The following is an 18,857-nucleotide window of genomic DNA, read 5'->3' on the forward strand; positions in this document are numbered from 1 at the left end:
TGAACTTGTTGATGTAGCAACAATGATCTGCTTGGCATCTGGTAAAACCACTGCTACCCATGAAGCTATCGATCTTCTTGTACCACTGTTTAGGAGCTTGTTTTAAACCATATAAGCTTTTCTTCAACCTGGATACCAAGTTTTTCTTGCTTGCCTCTATGAAGCCTTCTGGCTGCCTCATATAGATTTCTTCCTCCAAATCACCATGAATGAAAGTTGTCTTTACATCTAACTGCTCAAGATGTAAAATTTCTACAGCTACAATTTTCAACATCAGTCTGATTGTAGACAGTTTTACAACTGGAGAGAAAATTTCATTGTAGTCAATACCTTCCTTTTGCTGAAAACCTTTGAAAACCAATCTTGCTTTGTAGCGTTTGCTCCCATCGTGCTCTTTGATCCTGTAAATCCACTTGTTGTGGAGCACTTCTTGCCTGTGGTAATTAGCTAATTCCCACGTCTGATTGACATAAGCGAGTCCATCTCATCTTTCATGAAAGATCCCACTTGACTGAATCCTCCACTTGCATTGCTTCATCATAGCACTCTGGTTCACCATTGTCAGTCAGCAACAAGTAGTGCAAAGAAGGAGAATACCGTTGGGTTGGTTTAGGAATTCTGGAGGAGCGTAGTTCTGGTGTGCCTAGTTCTTCTTGAACTGCTTCAGGATTGATCAGAACATCATTTCTAGAAATCTCCTCGAACTCACCTTTGTTTCAACTTCGGTATTAGATCTACTTGATTCTACAGTTGATCTGTCTTTGTACATCACATTCTCATTGAAAATGACATCTCTGCTTCTAATGATCTTTCGATTTTCGTAGTCCCAAAATCGGTAACCGAACTCACACACCATAACCAACAAAGACGCATTTGTTGGACTTGGCATCAAGTTTACTTCTTTCAGCAGAATCTATGTGTACATAAGAAATACAACCAAACACTCTTAAGTGTGAAAGGTTTATTTCTTTCTTGCTCCAAACTTCCTCTGGTATTCTGCAATCTAAAGGAACTGAGGGCCCCACGGTTGATCATGTAAGCTGTAGTGTTGATAGCTTCATCCCATAGAAATTTGGGCAATCCGACATGTATCCTCATGCTTCTGGCACGTTCATTCAGAGTTCTGTTCATGTGCTCTGCTACGCCATTCTGCTGCAATGTCATGGGAATTATTGTCTCCATCTTGATCACATTGTTTGTGCAGAAATCTCTGAATCTTCTATTTTTGTACTCTCCTCCATTATCAGACCTCAACCGCTTGACTTTCAAACCAGTCTCATTTTCACCATGACCTTCCATTTTCTGAAGGTATCAAAGACTTCTGATTTATTCTTCTGAAAATAAACCCACACCTTCCTTGTAGAATCATCGATGAAGGTGACATAATATAATGAGCTTGCAAGAGATGGAACTGAAGATGGTCCCCATACATCAGTATGAACCAACTCTAACTTTTCAGCTTTGGGTGTCTTACCAATCTTTGCAAAGTTGACTTTCTTTTGTTTGCCAAAGATGCAATCCTCGCATAGTTTTGACATCTACATTCTTTAGATCCGACAGCTTCCCTTTTGACAAAAGTGTATTCATCTCTTTCTCGCTCATATGGCCAAGCCTTTGGTGCCATAGATTTAATTTTCCATCAGCATCTGCTGCAGCAATGATATTCTCTAAGTTTGAGGTTACATAGAGAGTACCAGTCTTCTTACCACGAGCAATAACGAGTGCTCCTTTGGTAATCTTCCATTCACAGCATGAAAAGGTTGTACTATATCCTTCTCTATCAAGTTTTCCAACAGAAATCAAATTCATTTTAAGGCCACGAATATGTCTCACTCCTTTCAGCTTCCAGGTGGTCTGGTTTGGCAACTTTAATCGGATGTCTCTTTTTCTGACGATCTTCAAGGTTTCATCATCGGCTAGATGAACCTTCCCAAAATCACCACTGACATAGTTCTCCATGATTTCTCGGCATGGGGTGGAGTGGAAAGATGCCCCTGAATCCAAGATCCATGATTCAATCGGATTGTTGACGCTTAGAATCATGGCATCACCTGTCTCCTCTGTCACGTTGGCAGAATCCTGTGCTCTGGTATTTTTCTTCGGTGCTCGGCAATCTCTTTTAAAGTGACCCTTCTTGCCGTAGTTATAACATGTAAAATCTTTCTTTCCCGTTCTTGATTTTCCTGTTCTGGATTTCGATCTGCCTCAATTTGAATTTCTTTATGAAGTTCTCCCTCTAGACTCCGTGTGCAAGGCTGAGGAGGTTGATGCTTCACTTGATTCTCTTCGTCGAATTTCTTCACTCAAATACAAGATCCCGAACATCGTCGAATTTTAATTTACTGTTTCCCGACGAGCTGTTGACTGCTGTAATAGTAGCATTCCAACTGTCTAGTAGAGATGACAAGAGAATTAAAGCTCGAACTTCATCATCGAATTCAGTTTCCACTGAACTCAAATGGGTTGTGATTGTGTTGAGTTCATTTAGGTGTTGTGCCATCGATACCCCTTTCTTCATCTGCAAATTGAATAATCGCCTCATCAAATGAACTTTTTTTTAGGCCAATGACTTCTCATACATACTGGAGAGAGACGCTATAAGACCCGCCGTGGTCTTTTCCTTTGCTATGTTGAAAGCAACATTACGGGATAACGTCAGTCGGATAACTCTGAGGGCTTGTCTGTCGAGAAGAGCTCAGTCTTCATTCTTCATGCCCTCTGGTTGCTTTCCTGAGAGGGGTTGATATAGATTTTTCTTGTACATAAAATCTTCGATCTGCATCTTCCAAAAGGCAAAGTCCGTACCATCGAACTTTTCAATTTTCACATTCTCTTCGTCTACAACCATCGCTCCCACTCGAATTTGGCTTCTTTGGATCGTTTCTGACAATTTTCGCGAACCACCGTGTATTATAACACATCCATCGACAAATTCATATCGCCGAATTTTTTTTTACTATTCACGAAATTTACAATTCATGTGAATAGTAATGAATATTAATATCGCAAAAAATTGGCAAAAATCACAACCAAGCTCTGATACCAGTTGTTGGGAAATAAACGAGTAACAAGTAATTTCCCTATAATCAGATTAGTGAGAATGCGAAATAAAAGCGGAAAAATAATACCCGAAATTAATAACGGAGTTCAACCAATTTTGCTTACGTCTCCAGACTGCTGCAGATCTTTTACTAAGAGATAAAATTTACAGGTGTTTACAAAACACTCACAAGAAAGCTCTCTAGTAATGGGAGAAAGAAATGATTTTTGGGATGATTTTGAAGCTAAATAGGTTAGGGTATTTATAGTTGAACCTTAGGGACTAATCTTATAAATACCCTAAAGTGTGCAATGGCTAAAATGTAATTAAGCCAAAAATCATTTTCAACAAGCAACTTTCTGTGCATTTAAAGCCACCAAAAGTTGCCCACTTTTCTTAACTATTTCCAATAAGGGGATCCACAAGAAATACGAACACCGTGGATAATTCCATTACGAGAATTCAAACGTAATAATGTTGAAAGACCCTCGCTACAAATCAGAAAAAGAAAAGGGTTTAAAGGATCTCCTTGGCGTAGTCCTTTGGTCGGTAAAAAACTATCACCAATCTGCCCATTTATCACAATAGAATAAGAGACTGAACGAACACAATTCATGACCCTTAAAACCCAAAGATCCGTAAAGCCCATTTTCTTAAGCATGGCTTCAATGAAAGACTACTCCACTCCATCGTAAGCCTTACTCATATCTAATTTTAGAGTAAAAGTACCTTTTTTGCTCACTCTTCTCGTTTTCATGGAATGCAAGACTTCATAGGCTGCTATGATGTTGTCTGAAATCAATCTACATGGGATAAAAGTACATTGTGATTCGTCTATGCAATCAAGAAGCACACTTTGTAATCGATTAGTGAGCAATTTAGAGATATCTTAAAAAGGACATTACATAAACTGATAGGGCGAAATTGAGACATATAAACTTTAAATTTCTTTAATTATACACTAAGTTATAGTTCTAACTTCAATTATACCATGAGCTATTAAATTTTAACAGTTCAATGACGTAGACAAAACAATATCGTTTTGGTGTGACCATTGATCCTGAAATGATGTTGTTTTAAGCATTGAACTTTCACGACAATATCGATATAAAAAACGTTCACATTTCACTCATATTTCTTCTCTTTAGATTGGTTTTTCACGAATCCAATCAAATATAATTTAATTACTTTTAAATGGTTTGGTTTTAATCTAATATTTACTTTTGTGGTGTTTTTTCATTTTTAAATATTTTAGTTTAAATATAATTATATTATACAAGTATATAATAGGTTAGATATCGTTTTATCTGAAATCAAACATAATTCTTTATTCATATTTGAGTAGCTTAATTTGAAAATGTAGGTATCTTTATTCATATTTGAGTAGTTTTATCTGTAAAGGTAAGTATCTTTATTCATATTTGAAAATATATCTTATAATTGGATTTCATAATAAAAAAATTTGAAGAAATCAAAATTACAACGCACCCAAGCATAGAGATAAAAATAGGGACAATAGTAAAAAAAACTCATACATAAAACAAAATATTATACCCAAGTATATTGGGAAAAACAAAATCTTCCCTTGAGAATGTCGTGAGTGAGCCAAACTATCATATTTAAATATTATTCAAAATACAATGATGACCGCAAAGGTCTACGAAAAACGTACTAAAAGCCATAAAAATGTCATAAAAGCATAGAAAAATATGTTACAATGACCAAAATTCTTATTCAAAATTGAAAAAAAAAACCTCCAAAAAAACATAAAACATATTATAAAAATTAAGAAAAATAATAATCAGTGATGATCAACAATCAACATTAAAATTAGTATCATTGTAAACTAAACATAATCAAAGGGAAAGAAAAAAAACAATAAAATAATAAGAAAAAACCTACGTTAATAACCATATCATATTAAAATATTTAAATAAACTAATTAAGCATCCAATTTTAAGTTCAACTTTTAAAATAAATGTCATATATCTAACATAACCTATATGCCAAGTTACTTTTATCGCATAGGGTAAATGACAACCACTAACCTTTTAAATTTTAGGGTAAAATATATCTACGATTACTTGATTCTAGACATTTGATGGATGAATTGATACAACAATTAATAAAATTAGTATAATTATATATTTAATTTTCATTATAAATACGTTGTATGAGTATCAATTTGGTTTATATGTTACTTATTTAGAAGTAAAATGGTCATCATCTTCTACATTGGGAGAGAAACTGAAGTTCTCAGAATCGTTTTTTAAATTAATTCATATGAAATTGTAATAATTTATAAATAAATAAAAAACGAGTAATTTTTGCATGATACAATTGAAAGTAACATGCACCAATCCATTCCATTTATGCAAATCTTAACATAATTAATCAAGGCAGCTTTCCTGGTATCAAAACCAAAGAAGCCGCTCCATACATAGACATGTTACGTTTAAAACATAAAGTAGCCGGCGACAAAGGCAACTCCAACTCCGGCGACAGTCGAGACCTCAAGTGCCGCGACACCACTGCCAGGACTAGGAGCCGAAGAAGGAGGAGAACTAGCACCGCCAGGTGAACCTGCAAGGCCACCGGAGGCAGCAGCATCGCCAGGCGCAGGGGCGGGTGAAGTAGAGGCCTTGGAGCCGGCAGCAGAGACCATGCCTACAAGGGCGATTAAGACCAAAGCGAAAACAACGATTTGACGAGCCATTTTTGGACTTGGTATTATAGATATAATTAAAAGGAGAAAAGATTGGCCACGGAGAAATACAATTTTTCTCCGAGATTTATTGTTTAATAATAGGGAATTACCGCACTGCACATCAAATAAGGGAGTTTCCATGAATTTATATAGTTACTGGAATTCCAAAAATTGTTCAACAACTTTTGCTAGCATTATGGATAACCATGCATTTTTAAATTACCTTATCCACATAATTAGGATAAAATTTGTTTTGATTTTATCCTATATTTAAAACTGGTCTTATCTAGATTTTTCATATTATCTCTTGGTTAATTGATTCATCTAAACATGTTTTTTAATTTAAACTTCGTCGAATGGTCTATTATCTTATTTAAAAATCGAATACCATTGTATCGATAAATTTAAATAATTTTATCAGCTAAGATTAACTGAAAAGATGAGAGCTTGTGATAGGAGAAAAGTAAGTCATCAGCATTGTCTTATAATGAATTTCTATAGTTTTAGATTCATATATAGGTTAATAGATTGTATATTCGTGATTATACAAAAATTGAATATGTTTTTATTAATTATTAAAAAAATTTGGTCCATGAACTTTTGTATATTTTATTCAGTTATTGTTATTTATTAAAAAATATAAATATAAAGCCACCAACAATCGAAATGAGTTAAGATCAAACAATTAGTAAATATAAAATATTTTTAAAAATCTGTTACTGACTAGAGTTAGAGAAAAATAAACTAAGTTCTAGAACTAATTACAAACGAAAAAATTGTTTTGATTTGTAATCCTATTTTAGTTATGTACTTAATGTTTGTATATATATATGAATAAAGTTATTTCAGTGATTAACCGGTGATTTAAATTTTAAATTGAATTGTTTTGATTAGGTTCGAGATGTTACAAGATGATTTACAAAGATTGACCATTAGCAAGGGTCGAAGGAGTTGGTCGTTTTCTACAGAAAAAAGTGAAAAAAAAACTATTATATATGTTGTTAATGATTTAATGTATCAACTCTTTAATTGATCATTTAATATGGATCAAGTATTGTAGAGGGGAGAATAACCTTTTCAACCTAATTTACTTTATTCATAATCATCAGAATTCGAATTCTTAACATTATTTAAGAAATTAGTGTCTTTTCTCACTGAATTAACTGAATGTTAGGGGTTGTTTGTTTGCCTCTCAATTGAACCATTCAGTGCTGAACACTAAATCGTTCAACATTCAGCGCTGAACGCTGAACCGTTCAGCATTCAACGCGTTTGTTTCGTACCTCTGACTGATTCAGTGCTGACTGATTCAGTGCTGATTGATTCAGCAAAACAGTGCTGAATGATTCAGCACAGAAGTACATTCTGAATGATTTATAGCCATTATCAAACAGCATGTTACATTCAGAGCTAATTCATTCAGAGCCTTTGAATCATTTAGCACTTAATCATTCTGAAATAAACAAACAACCCTTAGTCTTTTTGAATTATTAAAAATATGTAGAAGTATTTTTTTAAGTGAGGGATTTGCCGAAAAAGGAGAGAGTAAGGTTTCCCAACAAACGGGCCTAAGCCCAACCAAATTCAAACAGCCGAACAAAGCCCAAAGAGAAGAGAGGAATGAAACTACGAGACAAAGCCACTGGGTTTTTAGGGCATTCAAAACACAGCGCGAAACGAAAAGCGAGCCAACATTTTTCTCCGAATCCTTTAAAAGTAACTGAAACACTGAAGAAGAAGAAGAAGAAGAAGAACCACAAGCAGTAAAGAAATCTTTTGAGGAATGGCGTTGGCTTTCGATGAATACGGGATGCCCTTCATTATACTCAAAGAGCAAGACAAGAAAACCAGGCTGAGAGGGATCGAAGCTCAAAAAGCCAACATTTCCGCCGGTAAAGCCGTCGCTCGGATCCTCCGAACCTCTCTGGGACCCAAGGGAATGGATAAGATTCTCCAAAGCCCCGACGGCGATGTCACCATCAGTTAACTTCTTTCCAACTCTTTCCTTTTTGTTTTTAGCCTAAATGTTTGCTTGATCGTTAAGCATCTGGTTATTTGATTCGGATTTGAAAATGATTTTCGGTTATGGATCCGTATGTGTTCGAGCTTCGATATGATAAATTAGTTAAAGTAAGCTATTTGAGAAGAGGAATATAGGCTTTTTTATATATATAATTTTAGTAGTTCGTAGTTACTTCATTAAATTTACCAGTTCTGAACTGGAAGCTTTGGTATAAGTAAGACTTTGCTAACATAAAGTTATGAGCTAACTGTTTCTGTAGAAAGCTTCGTGAAGTTTATATATCTGGATGTTATATTTTTTTGTTGAAGTCCCCTGATATGTTTTTCTTCTTTATTTCATGAATTTTTATTCCAGCAAATGATGGGGCGACAATATTGGAACAGATGGATGTTGACAACCAAATTGCTAAGCTGATGGTTGACCTGTCTCGGAGTCAGGATTATGAAATTGGTGATGGAACGACTGGTGTTGTTGTCATGGCTGGAGCACTTCTTGAGCAGGCAGAGCGGTTACTAGAACGTGGGATTCACCCCATACGGATTGCAGAGGGGTATGAAATGGCTTCACATATCTCAGAAGTTTGATTTTGGAACAACAAATATAGAGCCTTTGGTTCAAACTTGTATGACCACTTTGTCCTCTAAAATGTAAGTTTCTAGCTCTTTTTCTTGGTCTTTTGCTGTAGTTTACGTTTTCTGTTGCCCTTAGCAATGTTCAGGTCCCTATAATGCATTATTAGAAAAACATTCAAACTGTAACTAAACAGGCAGTATGCTAACTTCTTATGTGGTCATAATCATGGTGTTTCAAGATGGTGCTTTTCTGCCTGAAGGTTAATTAATATGTATATGATGTCTATCCTGCATTATCCTATCTCCATCACTGCTAGGATTTGCCACATCAGATTACATAATCATGGTTGCGTCATTTTATATGTTTCTGATTATTGCAGCTCGCAATTGAATAAAGATTTTCCTTAAGGCGATATGTTGATCAGTACAAGGTTCCATTAATGGTTAGTTTAGCAAATTATGTCATGGAAGCAGTTAAACAGATGACTTATGGTAATGCCATTTTTTATGGAAAGAATAGTGTTTAAATGGTTGTCCAATGCCTTGCCTTGGTAGGATGTTAGTTAACCTTTTGATCGGTCGATTTTTAGGGCTTACTGGTCCTCAAATAAAATCTCTTTTGATATATTGTGTTTGCAAATCAGAAATGGCCAGGGTTGTTTTGGCTTTGGCTAGGGTGTTAATGCAGGGCCATTGTACCATCAGAATTATTCAGTGCTTCAATTGAAATAACTCCTGCTGTCAGCTAGCAGTTCATAAACTTGTTAGAATTGAGTCTGATTTGTAACTATTTTGTTGTTTTGCAGTGTGAATCGATGCAAGTGCCATTTGGCTGAGATTTCTGTTAAAGCAGTTCTCTCTGTTGCTGATCTAGAGAGGAAAGATGTCAATTTAGATATGATCAAGGTCGAGGGGAAAGTTGGGGGAAAATTAGAGGATACTGAGCTAATATATGGAATTACTGTTGATAAAGACATGAGTCATCCACAGATGCCAAAGCAAATTGAAGATGCAAAAATTGCCATATTAACTTGCCCATTTGAGCCACCTAAGCCAAAGACCAAGCATAAGGTAGACATTGATACAGTGGAAAAGTTTCAAACTTTGCGTCTGCAAGAGCAAAAGTATTTCGATGACATGGTTCAGAAGTGCAAGGTATGTATTTGTGTTTATGTGGAGTCTCTTTTTCAATTTAGGTTGAGCTTTCACATTCTGTTTCTTTAGATAATTCTCTTTGTGGGAGACAGGAAAGCAGGTGGATAATTGTTAGTCATCTTTGCAGTTTTGGGGTTGAAACTTTTCTGATAGTAATTTTGTTGCAGGATGTTGGTGCAACCTTGGTTATCTGTCAATGGGGATTTGATGATGAGGCAAATCATTTATTAATGCACAGGAACTTGCCTGCTGTCAGATGGGTTGGTGGTGTGGAGTTGGAGCTCATAGCAATAGCTACAGGTTTGTTTCTGTTTATCTTATTTTCATTTAAGGCATGGTAACCAAATTCATGATAGGTAAGTTTTTAAATTTATCTTTATAGGTGGAAGGATTGTGCCAAGGTTCCAGGAATTGACCCAGAAAAGCTGGGAAGGGTATGTTGGCTCCATTATTTCCTTGTTTGTATTACATTGCTTAGAAATTCCTCCCTAAGAAAATGTTTTTATTTAATAGATAGAGGACATTGGCTGAAGCTAAAGTGAGATGATTTGACAATTTTTTTTGATAAAATAAGGCCTCATTAAAAACCCCATTATCCTACATGTTACAAACATAACATGAAGGACATTGGAAGGAGGAAAAGAGTGCCTCTAACTTTTATTAATTAGAACAATAATACACCTCCACACCTCAATAGCTAACAACTTCTTACAAAACAGAAAACCATATATCTGAAAACAAAACACACCCTGAAACTCCTAAATAGGAACTACCAAGGCATAACACCTTAACCATTACACAAAACGTAAGTTCAGCCTATACCAGCTTTAGCTAATTCATCCGCTTCCCAATTTGCTGCTCTCGAGATGAGCCTTGTGATGATACCCTTCCTCTCCACAGTAGAAGCTATATCCCTTACCAAGGAATGAAACAAAGTAGTACTAAGGTTCGGATTATTAATCCATTTTTAGAGCATTAGAAGAATCCGAATTCCAAAATGATCCTCTGATTTGAAAAGAGATCAGCTTCAACTTCCTCAATAAGAATCAACCCTCTCTTGATCGCCAAAAGCTCTGCGAGTAAGGGAGGACCTCCCCCTACCTTCTCTAAAAAAGACCCAAGCACCATCCCTCTGCCATCTCTAGTCAAGCCACCTATTCCACCCTTATCCCAACCTTTGACCATTGCACCATCAACATTAACTTTTAAGAACCCTATCGGAGGAGGACTCCACCTAGTAGAAGGAAGATACCTCTTATTCAGATTGACATGTTGATCAGCTAGTTTTAAATCCCCCATCAAGGAATCAAAATGAAAATGAACATCCTTAACTGATGTTTCAAACCAATAAACAATTCTGAAACGTGAAATGAAGAACAACAGCGCTGAATCAACCTTCCCATTCTGGAAAATCACCTCATTCCTACATTTCCAAACAGACCACAACACTGCTCTTGAAATAAACTTCCATATATTGGATCGCGGCACTAAGTCATCTCAGGAAATTAGGAAGTCCATCACCGAACCAGGAACCACAAAGAAAACATTCCAAAACTTTAAAAACTTAGCCCACAAAACCCATACCACTTCACAATGAAGAAACAAATGAGAGACCGACTCATTTTACTTCCTGCACAAAGGGCAGACAGAGTCTTCAACCCCAGAAACTCCTCTCTTCAGCAATTCCTCTTTCACCGCAACTCTATGATGAGAAGTTGCCAAACAAAGGATTCTACACGTGGTGGAGCTACTCCTTTCCAAACATACCGTTCCCAATTACTTTCTAATTGATCAATACCCTCTCTATCAAAATAGGTTTTCATGCATGATTTTGCTGTAAAACAACCCTCTCCATTTCCCAACCAAATCCAACAATCTTCCTCTACTAGAGACAAAGAAGAGCTATTCAACAGAGAGATAATTTGCAGCCACTGCTCAACCTCCCAATCCACCAAATTCCTTCTCATTTGAATATCCCAAACCCAACCCGAATCATTGTGCAATCTGAATTCTGCTACCTTACCCTCTTTACTATTCGAAAGAGCAAATAACCTTGGAAACCTATCTTTTAGAGGAGCCGAACCCAACCAAACATCATGCCAAAACTGAACAGTTTCTCCATTTCCAGCCCTAACACAAATTTCTCCTAAAACAGTCCCCAAATGCATCACTTGAAAAGAAGTTCATAACAATTCCTCTCCAAATCCAAGAACTACGAGCTGTCCAAGTATTCCGGATCATCAAAGAATTAGGATCCATATTGTAAACACAACACACAACTGATTTCCACCAAGAATTTTTCTCTGCAGCAAATTTCCACACCCATTTCCCCATAAGAGCCCTGTTTAATAGCAGCAGATTCGGAATCCCTAAACCCCCCCAACTTCTTTGGCTTACACACCAAATCCCACTTGATCCAATGAATGTTCTTTTTATCTGATGATCCCCCCCCATAGAAACGATGCCATGATAGAGTTTAGTTTGTTGAGAACCTTAATAGGGATCCGAAAAATAGAAAGATAGTGGATTGGAATAGAGCACAACACCGATTTGACCAAGACAGCCCTTCCAGCCAGAGAGATAAAGACTTGGCCTTCCAACCAGCCAAATTATTATAAAATTTTTGTATAACCGGTTCCCACAGGGAAAAAGAATTCCTCTTGGCCCCCAATGGAAGACCTAAGTACCCCGAAGGAAAAACTCCCCTTATGCACCCTATTTCCTTTGCCCATGAAACTAGTTCCTCCCCCACATTAATTCCAAAAATTATGCTCTTAGACAGATTTAACTTCAAACCCACCATCAGTTCATAAATTAAAAGTACCCTTCTAATATTCACCAAATCATGAATAGAAGCCTTACTAAAAATTATTAAATCATCCGCAAATTGCAAATGAGATAACATGAAAGAACGTTCATTAGAGCCTAATTCAAAACCCGAAAACAGCCCCTTATTCACTGCTTTTACCAACATTAAATGTAGCTATTCCCCTCCCAAATTGAACAACAAAGGGGATAACGAGCAGCCCTGCCCTAGCCCTCTAGTAATGTGAATTTTCTCCGTAGGTGTGTCATTTACCAAAACTGAAATGGAAGCTGTTGAAACACACTTTTTTATCCAAGAACTCCATCTAGCTCCAAACCCCATTTTACTCATTATTTTCAGCAAGATCCTCCAATCAACCGTATCAAAAGCTCTTTTGAAATCCACCTTAAAAACAACTCCATTCAATCCTTTTTTACTCCAACAATCAATGCCTTCATTTTCTATAAACGAGCAATCTAAAATGTGCCTCCCGAGTATAAAAGCGAACTGTGAAGGACTAATAACTTCATTAATGCATAAGCTTAACCTTCTAGCTAGAACTTTTGAGAGAATTTTGTAGAAACCCCCAACTAGACTAATAAGCCTAAAGTCTTCAAGCCCCTCCGGATTGTCCCTCTTGGGAATAAGAGAGAGGAAAGAATGATTGGTTTCCATGTCCCATTCCTTTCCCTCATAAAAATCTTTAAAAAACAGCAGCAAAATTTCCTTCAGACTTGACCAAAACTTCTTAAAAAAACCTAAATTCAGTCCATCCGGGCCAGGTGCTTTATTGCAATCCGAATTAGCGATTACACCCCAAATTTCCTCTTCAGAAAAAGGCTTCTCGAGTGCCATACTTTGCTGATTCGATAGCTGTAAAAAATCCAAGTCCATCTCCTCAACTTCCAATGTATTTTCCTGATTAAACAACCCCTTGAAAAAGTGCACCACCGAAGCTTTAATTAATTTTGGATCTGAGATGTCTTTATTATCTACTTTGATGGATTTGTTACCATTTCTCCTTCCTCTACCTCTTGCACACTGGTGGAAAAATCTAGTGTTCTTATCCCCATTCAAACTCCACTTCAATCTTGACTTTTGAAGCCAAATCAATTCATCTTTTTTGTACAAGTCCCACAGCTCTTTCTTTGCTTCCACTAGGTTCTTCATAGACACCATGGAGAGACCTTGTTGCAGATTAAGTTCCATATCCTGAATTTCTTTCTCCAACCTATTTATTCTCCCGGGGATCTCAAGATAACCCTTCCCAGACCAATTCTTCACTGCATCCTGCACTCCTTTTAGTACACTAGAGATTGGTTGTCTATTCTCCACATTACAAAGCTTGACCAGTTCTCCCTCCATCATCCTACAACATCCATCTTCTTCCAAGACATAATTAAACAATTTGAACGGTTTAGGGCCCCAATTCCAGCCCCTATTTTCCAGCAAGATGCTGTTATGATCTGAAACAAACCTTTCAAGGAGTCTTTGAGTTATCATGGGGAACAATGATAAAAATCTTTGATCCACTAGGAATCGATCAAGCCTCTCATAAGTTGGGATATCCCTATTGTTACACCATGTAAATCGACCTCCAACCAAAGGCAAATCCAGTAAATTTGCTTTGCTCATAAAATCTTTGAAAGCAAACATTGTAATTAAGTTCACTGCACCTCCCATCTTTTCATCCTGTGACATTACAACATTGAAGTCTCCTCCGAGACACACTGGACAGTCTATATTCTCTAAGAATGATAACAGCTCCCCGAAAAACGCCTCCTTTTCTGAATCGACACTCGGACCGTACACATTTATGAACCAACAGGATCCTTGTAACCCATCAATAATACCCTTAACTGCTACAAACCTCCTATGAATGATTTCCTCTATAATCTTACACTCTTTTTCATTCCATAAAGTAATCAGACCTCCAGCAGAACCTACAGCTGCTGAAACTGCCGAAGCTGTCAACAAATTACCACCCATTTTCCTCACTACCAGCGGAGTCAACACTTCCATTTTCGATTCCTGAATGAATAAAATTACAGGCTTTCTCTCCTTAACAACCCTCCTTACAGCTCTAGCCTTAGTCCTCCTACCCAAACCTCTAACATTCCAAGACAGTAAATTCCAACTAGTCATCTATATCCAGTCATAACCTTGAAATCCATCACCCCTTAATTCCCCCCATGCGCTCCTCTCCCCTTAACCAATGAATTTGCTTTGTTCATAAAAGCTATTTTCCCCCCTCTAAATGAAATCCCTAACAATTTACTTACATTCCAGCTCTCCAATGCCTCTGCCCCATCCCCCTCCTCATTTCTATATTCATATTCCGAACTTGTACCTAAACAGGTCCTAGTTCCCCTCAACCTAGATCTTGAGTAAACATGTTTATATTTGCCCCTTCCCATTCTACTCCCAGGTACAATCCTCGAATTTCTATAAGAAGACAAGGAAACAGACCCCACCTGCACTGGAGTTTGACAATGTACAACATTATTTTCTGCTGTTTCAAAACAACATCCCTTGCTTAATCTTTCCTCCTCTTGATCCAGCCCACTCCTCAAATGTAAATCCGGGCCCCTAATAAGCCCATTTCCGCAGTCAACTTTTTCATGCTCTATGAGAACACCTCCTAGACTTTTCCCATTTTCTCTCCCTTCATTAACTTCTTCTGACTTTTCCTGCTGTATGGAGACATCCCCTACTTCTGTCACATTTTTGCACAAAACAAAAGTATCTTCCATACTTATGTTTAAATTCAAACCTCCCTCGGTAGTTGTGTTTTTGCCTTGTTGAGAACTTCTAATCCAACACTCAATCCTATTCTGGGGTTCTGACAACTCTTGTACTCCCACCTGCTCTTCTTGCCTATTCTGCACATCTTCCTTGCTCCACTCCGAAGAGCTTTCCTCCCATGGTTCCTCTGCAACTTCTTCTACCTCCATATCGGTTAATTATGGGAAAAAATCCTCAGCACCATCAACTTTAATTTTGATCATGAATTTTCTCCCATACGTAGTGATGATGATATGTTCTGGAATGTCATATGGACTCTCAACCCTTAGTAACAACTGCGCCACTTTGCAATCCACTATATGTGCAGTTTGATCTTGGATTTTTACTATCTTGCCCCATCTGGATGCTAAGCTAGAAAAGAATGGGACCGACCAACAATTTAATGGGACACCAATCATTGAAATCGCACAATAAGCTAATGGAGTGCCCCCTCCTCTACCACTGGTTCCAATATTTCAAACCAGAACTTCAAGGCTTCCCATTTTTCTTCCATTGCAATCCTTCTCTCTTCAACCGACTGAAACACTACCAGACACGCATTCTTCGCATATCCCCACCTCATCACCTTAACTTTGAAGCCCTCATTTCGTAAGGCTTTCTGCACAAATTCTACTTCAAAAATATCTTTGCAAATGCCAGTAAGTGAAGATTTCAACCATAATCTCTCTTCCATCGGAATAAAGACTTCCAAAGATTTCTTCTCTTCCTTAGTATTCCTTTGACTGCTTATTTGATGACCCTCTGGAACTTTTTTCACCCCAACCACCGTGTCTCTATAAGTCCTTCCATCAAGGAACTTGCTCATTCGTTCCATTTTCTCTTTCCCTTGTGCTGGAGAAGTCAATCTTCTTCCCTTCAACTCTCCTATTTCGACCTTTTTGAAGCCCTCCTCACTAGCCCCTTCACGACTCTTCGTCTCAGATAACTTGTCATATTTAGCTACTGATACAGAAATTATCTTCTCGGCAATCCTGACATTATTCATCTTCTCCACCGCATTGTACAGATCCTTCTTGCTTGCAAAATGGACAAAAGCAAACGTACAATCCTTGTATTTCGGTCTGTTGTTAATTAAAGGAATAAACACCCTAATAACTTTTCCATGATAACTAAAATGTTCCCCTAAAGTTCTTCTGCTCACTCTCCTACTAAGATTATCAACGAACGCAGACCAAGAACCTCTCCATCTTTGCCATCAGAATATCTGCTCTTTCGTTCTCTCGCTCTCGCCATTTTCTCGATAAGAACTAAATAAAGTTGAGGAGAAGTTTGCCATCTTTGATCACTTTTCGATTAACCACTAAAGCATTGCTCATTTGGACTAGCAATTTAGTTTGATGAAGTATTTACATTGTAAAATTTCAGCTTAATCCCCAGGCATTGCGCCTCTCTTATGGCAAACACTTGTTTCTTAATTCTTATTTAACTCTATTTTTTTAGGCTGGTCTGGTCAGAGAGAAGTCTTTTGGCACCACTAAAGATAAAATGTTGTACATTGAACACTGTGCAAATTCAAGGGCTGTGACCATATTTATTCGTGGAGGTAGATTCTATTTCCTTCAGTTTGGTTTATGTTCTGTTATCTTTCGTAATTTGATTTTGTATCCTGGTTAGGCTTAAGCCTAGGTGACTGTTTATCTAAGTGAGTTAGTTCTGTTTTTAATTTCCTATTCCTATGTAGTTTGTTATAAAATACACCACCCAGTCTCCATAGTAAGACTTGATTTATTCTTTCAGACAGTATCTCGTACCAAAAAAAATTCTTGGACAATTTTAGAGCATGGATTATTTTTACCAGCAAACTCTTAAAACTAAATAAAAAAATGGGAATATCACTTGGTTGAAGAGTAATGTAAGGATGAAACTTACATGACACTTTGACATGTGAAGAGATCTCTTGCTTCCTTTTTCTTGGTATGCAATTTATTTGCTCCATTCTTGTTTTGAGATGTTTGGACATCTTTATTCTTGATCAATCTAGAACTGGTTAGCCATTTACTTTTGTTTATCATTAAATAGAGCTATGTAAGGATATACTCTCTAACTTTATAATGTTGTAGAGAGCCAAAAGTAACAAAAAGTAGAATATTCCAAGTTTAATGCAAGCTGAATCGATATGGATTAGTCATAAATCTCATTAAGGATTTCCTTTGTGGTTAATGATTCCTTAGGCAACAAGATGATGATTGAGGAGACAAAACGCAGTATCCATGATGCATTGTGCGTGGCCAGGAATCTCATTCACAACACTTCTATTGTCTATGGTGGTGGCTCAGCTGAGATTTCTTGCTCAATTGCTGTAGTGGCAGCTGCTGATAAATATCCAGGAGTTGAGCAGGTAAGAAGCTGATATAATCCTCTAAATTTCGTAACATTCTTTTTTCTGAGTAATTATACAATATCAAAATTTTGTTTTTATCTGCAGTATGCAATCCGAGCATTTGCAGATGCTCTAGACTCGGTCCCCATGGCCCTGGCTGAAAATAGCGGTCTCCAACCCATTGAGACACTATCGGCAGTGAAATCTCAGCAAATTAAGGTAATTACTATAATTTGTATGATAATAACTTTGATCTTATATAATCTCACCACTGCATAGAATGTTGTTAATTTTGTTTGCTTATATCCATGTGCAGCAGAACAATCCACACTATGGAATAGACTGCAACGATGTCGGGACTAATGACATGCGGCAACAAGATGTCTTTGAAACGCTGATCGGGAAGCAGCAACAGATCTTACTGGCAACACAAGTTGTAAAGATGATTCTTAAAATTGATGATGTTATTTCTCCATCAGACTACTGAGGTATAATTTTGAAACTGTTTCACCCAGAAGATTCCTGTTTTGATTGTGTTGTATGGTTCGCCCGGAACATTTTTTGTTTGCTCAAGAGAGACATGTTTTACTTATATATTTTTGAACTGCCAAACCCTCTGTTGGTTGAAGTAGAATGAGGAATTCGTGTTATTGGCAATGATTATTTACCTCTTTAGTTACCACCTTCAATTATCAATGGATCAATTTTCATATTCCCCTTCTACTCTTCCCACCTCGAAACTACATCATTTTCGAATAGCCGTTTATCTATGTTTGTAGCATGCATGGGTCATTGGATGCTCGTCGGCCGAAGCATTTCTCTAATATTAGCCGGCTTCCGGATTTCCGAGTACTTTTCTTAAAGATTACATGAAATAATGAGTTACGAGTTTTTGGTAGGTGGATGAGAGACCGGGATTAAGTTGCCAAGATGTTAGGAGGCCGTAGCCCGAAGGGATCTGCTGTAGGTTGTTCGTTTTGGGACGACCCAAACGTCGACACTTAATATATTTAATTTTTAATGACATTAGTTGATGGTAGGTACTACCTTCTTAATAGCGGCGTAATTAAATATATTTTCTAATAACATATTTAATATATTTTTAAATACACGTGTTGATATTTAAAATTAAATGTGTAATTATACATGAAAACAAAATGAAGTATCAAAATTAGATTTGCCCTATATAAAATAAGGGTGTTTAACCGATTAATTTTGTCGATAATTAAATTGAATTAATTAAAATTAAACTAATCAAAGTTTTAACCATTAATTGAATCAGAGTTTCTAAAAATTATTAATAGAATTCAATAAAATTTAGTTAATTTAATCAATTTTTGAATTAATTGAAATTCATTATAAGTTTTTTAATTAGATTAATTTGGGATTAATATATATATATATATCATTTAAGTTAAAATTTAATTGA

General features: G+C 36.7%; 1 protein-coding gene and 1 pseudogene across 1 annotated transcript; one reads left to right on the plus strand and one right to left on the minus strand.

Moving 5' to 3' along the window:
• Positions 1 to 5,495: 5,495 nt before the first annotated feature.
• On the minus strand, positions 5,496 to 5,756 carry LOC120134295 (anther-specific protein BCP1). The gene has a single exon (XM_039150744.1). The coding sequence runs from the start codon at positions 5,754 to 5,756 to the stop codon at positions 5,496 to 5,498; it is 261 nt and encodes an 86-aa protein (XP_039006675.1).
• A 1,674-nt stretch (positions 5,757 to 7,430) lies between these two features.
• Positions 7,431 to 18,095, plus strand: LOC120134481 (annotated as a pseudogene).
• The last annotated feature ends 762 nt before the right edge of the window (positions 18,096 to 18,857 follow it).

Source organism: Hibiscus syriacus, unplaced genomic scaffold, assembly GCF_006381635.1.
Source record: "Hibiscus syriacus cultivar Baekdansim isolate YM2019G1 unplaced genomic scaffold, ASM638163v2 tig00110597_pilon, whole genome shotgun sequence".
NCBI lineage: Eukaryota > Viridiplantae > Streptophyta > Magnoliopsida > Malvales > Malvaceae > Hibiscus > Hibiscus syriacus.